General features: G+C 37.7%; 2 protein-coding genes across 4 annotated transcripts; one reads left to right on the top strand and one right to left on the bottom strand.

The window, feature by feature from the left end:
• The first annotated feature begins 633 nt into the window (after window positions 1–633).
• Window positions 634–1,844, top strand: LOC109164928 (homeobox-leucine zipper protein ATHB-52-like). The gene has a single exon (XM_019313486.1). The coding sequence runs from the start codon at window positions 723–725 to the stop codon at window positions 1,389–1,391; it is 669 nt and encodes a 222-aa protein (XP_019169031.1). The 5' UTR covers window positions 634–722; the 3' UTR covers window positions 1,392–1,844.
• A 212-nt stretch (window positions 1,845–2,056) lies between these two features.
• On the bottom strand, window positions 2,057–6,096 carry LOC109165771 (auxin response factor 3-like). Of its 3 annotated transcripts, none has more exons than XM_019314693.1 (11): window positions 5,729–6,096; window positions 5,304–5,629; window positions 5,055–5,111; window positions 4,547–4,729; window positions 4,382–4,466; window positions 4,198–4,288; window positions 3,945–4,115; window positions 3,555–3,674; window positions 3,384–3,459; window positions 3,036–3,186; window positions 2,057–2,952 (listed from the first exon to the last, which is right to left on the bottom strand). In XM_019314693.1, exons 2-11 carry the CDS (start codon window positions 5,610–5,612, stop codon window positions 2,201–2,203), a joined length of 1,995 nt encoding a protein of 664 aa, XP_019170238.1. In that variant the 5' UTR covers window positions 5,613–5,629; window positions 5,729–6,096; the 3' UTR covers window positions 2,057–2,200. The 3 variants fall into 3 exon arrangements, with proteins under 3 accessions (XP_019170238.1, XP_019170239.1, XP_019170240.1); XM_019314694.1 differs by having other exon boundaries at window positions 5,733–6,096; XM_019314695.1 differs by having other exon boundaries at window positions 5,751–6,096.
• Between the last annotated feature and the right edge of the window lie 3,832 nt (window positions 6,097–9,928).

Genomic DNA, 9,928 nt, shown 5'->3' with positions numbered 1-9,928 from the left:
CATTTTTTGTTACAGTGTATGTTTGATGTTGTTATTTTTGGGTTACCTGGAAAATCAATAGTCATTATCGATCCAAGGGTACACATTAGATACGACCTTGTGTGACGAGTTTAACCGAGAGACAGAGAGAGTATTCGGGTAATGAGGGAAATCTACCGCCACTAGAGGGTAAGACCCTGTGTGACCTCACTTTTTTTTTTTTTTTTTTTTTGAGTGAGGAGAGAAACTCGCAGTCACTACTCGAAGGTGTGTACCGGCTAAACCCAGTCTTATGACCCTACTTGACAAAGGACCACAATGAGATAAACCACTCTAGGTTGTCCATAATTGACCAGCTGAGATCCTACTTATACAGAACCACAATGAGGTAAACTAGTCTAGATTGTCCATAGCTGGCCGACTCAAATTAAGAAAGCCAATAATAAGCCGCTCATGTTGAGAATCGAACTTATAGCCTTACGGTTACTAAGCCAATAGTACAATCTGATTAACTTGGTTGGAGTACAGTTTCACCCACAGGTCATTCATTTGGGGGTATTTTTTACCTTGTTGGATTAGCTTATTTATGGGTACAATTTAATATGATTAGAGAAAATAATACCAAAAAAAAGGTACATATTTTCCATTAATGGTATTATCTAATAGTCTAACCAAAAAGATTTCGTTTCTACACTGAATCACTCGTAGGCCATACGCCCACGTGAAGGCCTTGCCCCTCATGCATGAAAACGATGGCTACCATTAGCTCCTCAACTTTCTTCATCTTCTTAATCAACTTGGAAGTAACATTTAACCTAATCCTTTCTACGTACTTCTATATATGTCTTGTCGAATCCTTCCTATTTCTTCATCATCATCAAACTTCCCGAATGGATTACTTCAATTCCCAGCAGGCCCGGAAAACCCTACTCAAGTGCCACAACAAGCGGCTCACCCAGGATCAAGTCCGCCTCCTGGAGATCAGCTTCAAGGCCAACACCAAGCTCGACCCGGACCGGAAGTCGCAGCTGGCGCAGGAGCTCGGGCTGCCGCCGCGCCAGGTGGCGATATGGTACCAGAACAAGCGGGCGCGGTGGAAGAACCAGAGCCTGGAGGTGGACCACAAGGCCATGCAGCAGCGTCTCAACGGCGTGGCGGCGGAGAACCAGCGGCTCGAGAGGGAGGTTCACCGCCTCAGGGAGGAGCTCAGCCGGACGCAGGAAATGCTCTTCTCCCTCAACGCCACCGCCTACTCGTCTCTCTCCAGCTCCGGCGATGACGGCGGGAGCTGCTCCGATTTGCTGCATGATTCCAAGGACCTTTATGCTTGTCTGATTGACGATCATGAAGGGCAGATTGGGAAATCCGCTGATGCCCACAACTTCTTTCGTCTAGCTGGCCCCCACGGGTAGCTCAGTTGGTTCGATTCATAGCTTAGAAGCTTGTACTATACATGCAGTGTGATGGATGGACTAATTGCTTTATTTTATTTTAATTTACAATCAAAGTGGCACTTTTCTTATCTTTTTACGTCTTGACGTTATTATAGGATAAGATTGAATGGAACATACAGTCTTTGAAAAGATTATTATATGTCCATTCTTGTCCCACCCCCTTAGAAAAGAACAAAGACAAGAAAACAGTGCATATATAGTAGCTGAGGTTACTCTTTTATACATATATGCCTATACTGGTTATCTTCATCTGATTGAACTTCTGTAGATGATGGATTTTGTAGTACTATAAATTCACCCCTACATTTCTTCTTTAGTCTTAGGTTTTGTGATCATGGGAAAAATGTCGTGTACTTGTAATGATATTGCCTTACTGCCACGTATAGTGCTAATATACTTCTCTTGTCAACAGATTATCCTGAACTAAAAGTCAAGTCTTTCTCTTGTAAAATTGCATATTCAATTCACTTCTAAAGTATATTAACTCGGGATGGAGTTAGGAATTTGAGTTGTTTAAGTATGAAGTCGAGAATTCAAATCCATGCATCATTGGGATCGAGCTAGACTCATGATAGAATTCATATGATCGAGCTCTGGTACGTTCTTGAGAGATTATAGAACAATTGACAGAAATAAATCACTCCTTGCTAATTAAATGTAGATTGCAATATTACAGGCAACAAAAAATGTGAAGCTAAGAATCAGTTCTTGATTTGAACGAAGTTAGACTGATCTGCTCCATTTTCTGGAAGAGATTAATCCAATCCTTACAGTGCTATATCAAGAAGTACTTCTCTTGAGGCTTTGGGATAGCTGCTTCCCATGGCACTAGGAATGGCTTGAGGCTTTAAGAGAACCCGGGCCTCGTTGCCACTGAGAGGAGTAGTACTGGTGGTTTCACCGTGGGAGGAATCGCGTTCTTCACCTGAGGCAGCGCTTCTTCTTCCCTCGGATAAGGGAAACCCGAAGATTCTGCAGGAGGATTGGGGGCCGAGAAGGTGTGAAAACCCAGATTGCTTATGAAATGTTGCGGGAGCAGGAGAGGTTGCTTGCTGAAACATTAGCACAGAAGGGGGGGAAACGAGGGGGGAAGATGGCTGCTGCTGCTGCATTGGAGGGTGGTGATTGGGGATCGGTGTAGACGACCATCTAGTTGAGTGGCTTGGCACTTGAATTCCAACAATGATCCCGGACCGATGGGGTTGCTGCAAATGGTTGGTGGCAATGCCGCCTCTCCTGTATGGTGGGCTATTAAGATATGTTTCTTGACCTTGCAAGACCTTATTGAACCGGCAAGATTCAGCAAAGCCAATGCTTTCTTTTGATTTACCAGCGTAGTCTCCGAGCAGAGCTCTAACGTTTCTGCCTCTTGTAGAAACCCCGGAACTATCAAAACCGGGGAAGTACACTGCACGTTGAGGATCAGAGCCATCGTAAGGCTTATTTACTTGAAAAACTTCTTGACCTTGCAAGACCGGCAATCTGGAAGGGTTCCGGATGTCTAATACAACTGTCCTGTCTACAAGAAGTGAATGAGAGTTAGCAACATTGTAGAGAGATGTTGGCTACTATGCACAAAAAGGATAAAAGCGTAAAAAAGACCTCCATGAACCCGAAAATCTTCCTCTCCAATCCTGGTCCTCTTTGCAGCAGGTACAACCACGTTGATCGGTCCAGTAACTGTTCCAGTAGGTTCAATTTCCCACGGTGAAACCCTGTTATGTCTAGTGTCATCTGGATCGTCCCACCTCACCTGAAGATAAGATCGAGTATCATCTTAGATGCTTAGATAACCATCGTTTTATCATTGATTTCCCACTCATTACATTCTCATACCATAGAAAACTAATAGGCTATGTAAACGAGGCAAAATTTCAACTAAATTATGTCATGATTAAGTTATATGCAAGTGGAATAATATGTGGTATGAGTCTATGACAAACGGCATACCAATAAGCTTCTCCATTTTGAACCAGGCCATCGAACGGGGTCCACATCACCAACCCCAATTACAAGTCCAGTGTACCTGCCAAAAAAATTAAAGCATTAAACACCAGGATAATATGTATTTGATCAAGATGCAAGGGATATACATATATATATATATATTTATGAACCAACCTTCTTTCTGCAGCATCTTCTGTTTCAAAATGCAACTTAAACCTCACTCCGGGGGCAAAGGGATGCAAAAGGCTTCTAGAGAATTTGCGGTAAGGTACAACGAATTTTGATAGGCTATCTCTGTAAATGCACGTGTTACAAGATGAGAATATACGTTAAACTCATGACTTGGTAGGTTTTCCTCTAAATAAGTTTTAAGAGTATAAAACAAAAAAATTACTGCCGTAAGAACAAAAAATCAACAATGACGTCTTCAAGTTGTGAAGTATGTATGAGACGCTAACAGAAATTGCATAAGGAAGCCTTCTATTACACGTTGATTACTTTTGCAATTAATCAAATTATTTAGAAAGCATATATATAGGTCATAGAGAGTAATTCGTGTAATACCTCGGGTTGTAGCAGACATTAAAAACGCCTCTTGTAGATGTTGCGTTAACGACATCCAATATGCCACTGACATTCAGCCGTTGGCTGAAGGGACCTAAAGCGGAAGAAGGTGAACCAAATTTAGCTTGAGCTGCTCTTCTGATTCCAAGCCTAAGTTCCCCGTCCCCACTCCTGTAACAAATTAAATAATGGCGAGATATAAGAAAGAAAATAACAGATTTCTCGAAACTATTGTAGGTTCTAAGATTCGTACCTTAGGAAAAGCACAGCGTCTCCTGAAACAAGTTTCTTCTTATTGACGAATGCACTCCAACCCGTGGTAAGTAAATGTCTCCTCGGCTGCCCTGCTCGAGTAACGTAACAATTTGATCATTTAATCTGCAGAATAACATCTGATCTAGAAGGAACCATATTGTCAGATTGTTGTTAGTTTATACCCCTGTAGATGTGACGAAATTTCCATGTGATCCCGTGAAGATCCCTTGCTACTAACTCCTGTGAGGGCCTCTGTTGTTTATAATCCTGCCAACACCAGATATATATAAAAGCGTGTTTTCTGAAAAACGATACTAAATTATGAAGTAAACTCTCGTTAAAACTACCAGAGGAGGAAAGCAATCTTCAGCAGCTCGGCGAGGGACAGAAAAACCACCGTGGGTGCTGGTATCCGAAGCGGTGAGCGTCTTGCAAAACATATGCGGGGGCGTTCTTGATTTCCCATCGCCTTCGGTATCCACTTCCTCGTTATCTACCTCAACTTCACCATTTCTCCATTTCTGCTCAATCTGGGAAATTAAAGGGCGCAGATTGGGCAAAAATAATTAATTCAAAACATATTCCACATTGGCCATTATCACACATGTTGCGGGTTTTGGGAGACAGGAATTTGAAATGCCCAGATGGGAAACAATTGCCTTTTTTAGTCCTAATAATGCAGGAGATATATCTACTAAAATTTCCATATAAATGGAGCCAAGAGCTTTCAACTTTCATTGCCTGTGATGACAACAAAGATTCCTTAAAATGCTTCAACCTAATCTTCTTCAGAACATATATAAAACAGAATATTAGGGGAAATCATTAACTTTGTATAGATTATTGGAACCATACCAGGTTGTCTGGAACCAGTGACACTTGTGCATAGACCTCATCAGTAGCTACCTCAGCCTACATTTAATCAATAAAAAGAATAATAATACTGTGCACAAATTAAATATCACAAATAGCAATTATATTCTCCACTACCAAAAATCAACAACAGCCTGTTCTGGAAAATTTGCCCAAAATATATACCAGAAAATGTTAAGTTGTACCTACTAAATATGCATAATCACAAAAAGAAATGATAATAATACTAACATGGAGCTTGACGTCGACGACGCGGCAGAAGACGTGAGGAGGGAGGTTATACGCGACGGCAGGGTAGTCGGAGAGGTGCTCCAGGTGGCCCTGCGCCAGATACACGACGGCGCTTCCTTTCTTCGGCAACGAAATCAACGGCCCCGCACAGGCGTGCCAGAGCTCCATACACAACAACCCCGCCGCCGGCGGGGGAGAAGACTCCGTCAAATCCGAATTATCCGGCGACGTCGCCGCCGCCGTTTCTTCCCCGTCGACGTCGCCATTGTTCACGGTGTTCAGATCGATTAATCCGCTCATCATCATCATCCTCCTCTCTCTAAACCCTACGATTCACCGCAAAATTATTGAAGAAATCAGCAATAATCTCCTCCCAATAATCCTATATATCCGCACACACCTCGGAATATTCACAGACAAAACACATACATATAATAAAGCGTGCACCTAAGCTACCGGAGACACCGCAACCGCATTGCGAAAAGGAGAAAAGCGTCTGTTAGTTTTGTTTCTCGCTCTACCTCAGGGGAAAGTAAAATGCTTTTCCTTTACAAAATCAAATCACACTTTATACGAGCCTCTATCTTTCTCTCTCTCTCTCTCTCTCTCTCTCTTTCTCTCTCTTTACAGCTAGAGTACGCGATACATACAGAGCAGCGTGTATGTATAGGCGCGGTGGCCCTGCGAAGAGCAGCGGCTGCAGAGAGCAGCGCTGCAACTGCTGGGTGAAGCGAAAGAGAGAATCAGAAAGAGATATCGAGAGAGAGAGACAGTTTGTACATATGTATTTGTATTTTTTTGGTGAGTGTATAATTCGGAGGAATTTAGAAAACGCCCTGTATTTTCGGGGGGATGTCCGAATCCGAGTCATTACAATCTCTCTCGTGTCGTTTTTAGATTAATTATTAGATTATTAATTAGTTTAATTACTTGTCGCGTTGACTAAATGTGGATAATCACTCCGCAGCTTTTGTATAGCCGTTTCGGGATTAAGGTACCGATTTACGGGATTCTACCAAGTCCTATGTTTAATGTTTGTACTACTTTAATTTATTACGTTATTTGAGGTCAACGTGTGAACAAAGCAGTAAGCAAATACGGAGTAGTTAAATTGAGTTGTACGAAGAAGTACTAGTTTTAAATGTCTCAAAATTTTTGAAAAAAATGTCAAATTAGGAAAGATTTTTTTTTAATAATTAAATTATTGAACTTAAAACATGTGTAGTTGAATCACTAAATAAATAAAATATGTAAAAATGAGATTTTTTTATAATTTCCCTCAATGCAATTTGAGTTGAAAAATAATGATGAGCAAAGGTTTAATAAAAAATTATTACTTCTTTATGAATTTATTTAATATTTAGCTTTTATATTCAGATTTTGTATGTGTCAGTATTTTATGTGTTCTCTTAATTTCATAATTAGTAATCGGCTGTAATACTTTTTATGATCATAAGTCACATTGAATGTATAATATCTATTCGCAAAGGTTTTATACAAATATCATTATCCAACTTACTAAGAACAAAAAAAATTAAATTAAATTGTAATCCTTGAAAGAGTAATCAAGTGAGTGGAACATAATTCATTGTCAATACATCTTTGTTGAACTCGTCACACATAATGTTTTAGGTGAGTTATATAATGACTATTACATAGGTTTATCTAGTGTACACCGCTAGTGATTGTACATTTTTTTAGAGTTAATACCCAAAATGGTCCTTCAACTATGCCATAATTATCAATTTGGTCCTCAACTACCATTCTTACCCAATTAAGTCCTCAACTATGTAACTTTTACTCAATTAAGTCCTCAACTATACAATTCTTACCCAATTTAGTCCTCAACTATACAATTCTTACCCAATTTAGTCCTCTGTATTAATTTGACTGTTTGTTGACTGTCAAAAGTCGGGATAAAATTATAATTTTACAAGATTTCTCCTTCCTCTCCATTTAGCAGCGCCAAACTATGCAGCAATATACTCCGATCAAATTTCGATCGTCAAAAAATCGTTGGAAATCAAATTCATGGGCTATCCGATGCATAACCACTACTTCGATACTGACAGGTTTAGAATCCAACCGGAGCTTATTGCTACATGGTTTGGCGCTGCTAAATGAGGAGGAAGGAGAAAACTTGTAAAATTACAACTTTATTTCCACTTTTGACAGTCAACAAACAGTCAAATTGACAAATGACTAAATTGGGTAAAAATTGTATAGTTGAGGACTTAATTGGGTAAAAATGATAGTCGAGGACCAAATTAGTAATTACGACATAGTCGATGGACTATTTTGGGTATTAACTCATTTTTTTATTATCCAAATTACACATAATTAAAATGAAAATGGCAAAAAAAATGGCATATGCTTTTTTCCCTTTATGATGTCATAAGAAATACAAAGTTTCATTTTTCAACTTAAAAAAAAAAATTGAAATTAAAGTTGAGAGTTTTTTTAGTGAGTGATATAATAACTATATCACATAAGTTTGTCTAGTAGGTGTAAATACTTGTCACACATTTTTTTTTGGTGAATTATTTAATGACTATTACATAGTTAATCTAGTTTACACCACGGGTGAATGTGAATTTTTCTTATTATCCAAATTACACATAATCAAAATGAAAATGGCCAAAAAAAAAAAGCATATGCTTTTTTCCCTTTATGATGCCATAAGAAATAAAAAGTTTCATTTTTTAAACTAAAAAAAATAATCCGAAATTAAAGTTGGGACTTTATATATATATATATATATATATATATATATATATATATATATATATATATATATATAGAGAGAGAGAGAGAGAGAGAGAGAGGAAAATGATACATTACTCTCATGGAATAAAATTTTCGTCATTTATCATGATTTGATTTATAGAAGATAAAGAAAGCAATATAACATCTAAGTGGGGAGTAAGAAATTGAGTAAAAAGTGGGAGTATGCGTAAGAGCATCCATATCAGTGGATTTTTTGTGGTTTTTTTGTGGGATCCAGTGTGATGTGGATGTGAGAGAAGAATGAGAGAGGGTGTGTTTTTTTCCTGCAAATGAATTGTTTTTTGTGGGTCCTAATGAGAGAAAAAAAATAGGGGAAGGAGTTGTTGTGCGCGTTTGCACACAGCAACCGCCCAGCGGGGCACATGCAGTGCGCGCACCTGCTAGCGCGTTAAGGCTTTTTTTTTTTTTTTTTTTTGCTTTTTTGCTTTTTTCTTTTTCTTACTCCCTTCTCTCTTTCCTATGTGTATCCACACTAGTGACTTTTTGTGAGCCCCAGGGTGAGGTGGATGATAGAGAAGAACGAGATAGAAATAAATTTGATCTCCTGCAATGTAAGGTTTTTTGTAAGGAGAGAGAGGAATTGTTGGTAATTCGTGCGTGTCTCGCGTACAACGGTGCTCAGCCAGGCGCGTTAGCTGGGTAGTTTTATTTTAATTTTTTTCCATAGTTTTCGTGTCAAATGGCTTTTTTTTTTCTTCCATTTTTCCTCTCTCCTCTCTCTCCTAATTGGATCATAAAAAACGGTGAAAAAACTAAACTAGTGTGGATGCTCTAAATATTACTCCCTCCATATCATTTGATGTGTCTGGTTCGATTAACGAGACTTGACTGAAATTATTTTAAATCCAAATTTTCACAATATTAAGTCTAGTATTAGTATACAAAATTTATATATTTAGAAACTATATTAAATGTACTATTAAACAAAAAATTCAAATTTAAAAATAAGTAAAAAAATATTAAAGAAATAAACAAAGAATAAAGAGATGATTTGACCAATAAATAGTAAATAGGACATATAAAATGAGACAGAATGAGTAATTATTATCGATAGAGTATTTTTGAAGTTGAGTTATACTATATATACTCGCAAATCTTTCTCTCCTAAATTTACTCCCTGATGTGACGGACTCTATTTTCTTTATATGGACCCCTATAAAAGTGTTTATATCAATATCAATATTTTAAAGGGAAAATGACACTTTTTATCCCTGAATTATATACTTATAGCACTTTTTCCCCCTCAATTATTTAGGTAAGCACATTAGCCCCCTCAATTATTTTAAAAGTGGTGCTTTTTCCCCCTAATATATTAAATTGACATTTATACCCTTAAAATAAACATTTTATTTATTTTACTACTCCAACAAATTATTGCGTATACGTAGGGATGACCACGGTTCGGTTTGAATTGAACCGGATACTAAAGCAATCGAATTAATAGTTTACGGTTATAATTCAGATCTAGAACCCAATATTTAAATGTCAATTTATTAAAATTATGTATCAAAAAAATTGAATCTTGAATCGTGAACCGGCGGTTCCGGATATGATTCGCGATTTTGAACTGTCTTTATTTTAAAATTTTATTTTTTTTTAAAAATAGTCTAAATTCAACAATAAATGTATTTTATTTTTTCAGTTCGGAACATGAACCGTCCATTCCGGTTCACGATTTTAATAAACTCTAAATATTGAATTTCGATTCTAAATTGTAATTGGAATATTTCGGTTTGGTTGCTATAGTGTTTGTTTAGTTTGAACCAAATTATGATCATAATTTGTTGGAGAAAAAAATAAATTAAATATTTAGTTTAAGGGTAAATATGTCCATTTAA

This window comes from Ipomoea nil, unplaced genomic scaffold, assembly GCF_001879475.1.
Source record: "Ipomoea nil cultivar Tokyo-kokei standard unplaced genomic scaffold, Asagao_1.1 scaffold3069, whole genome shotgun sequence".
Taxonomy (NCBI): domain Eukaryota; kingdom Viridiplantae; phylum Streptophyta; class Magnoliopsida; order Solanales; family Convolvulaceae; genus Ipomoea; species Ipomoea nil.
Note: the sequence above shows the minus strand (reverse complement) of the source record. Positions and strands in the feature narration are given on the sequence as shown.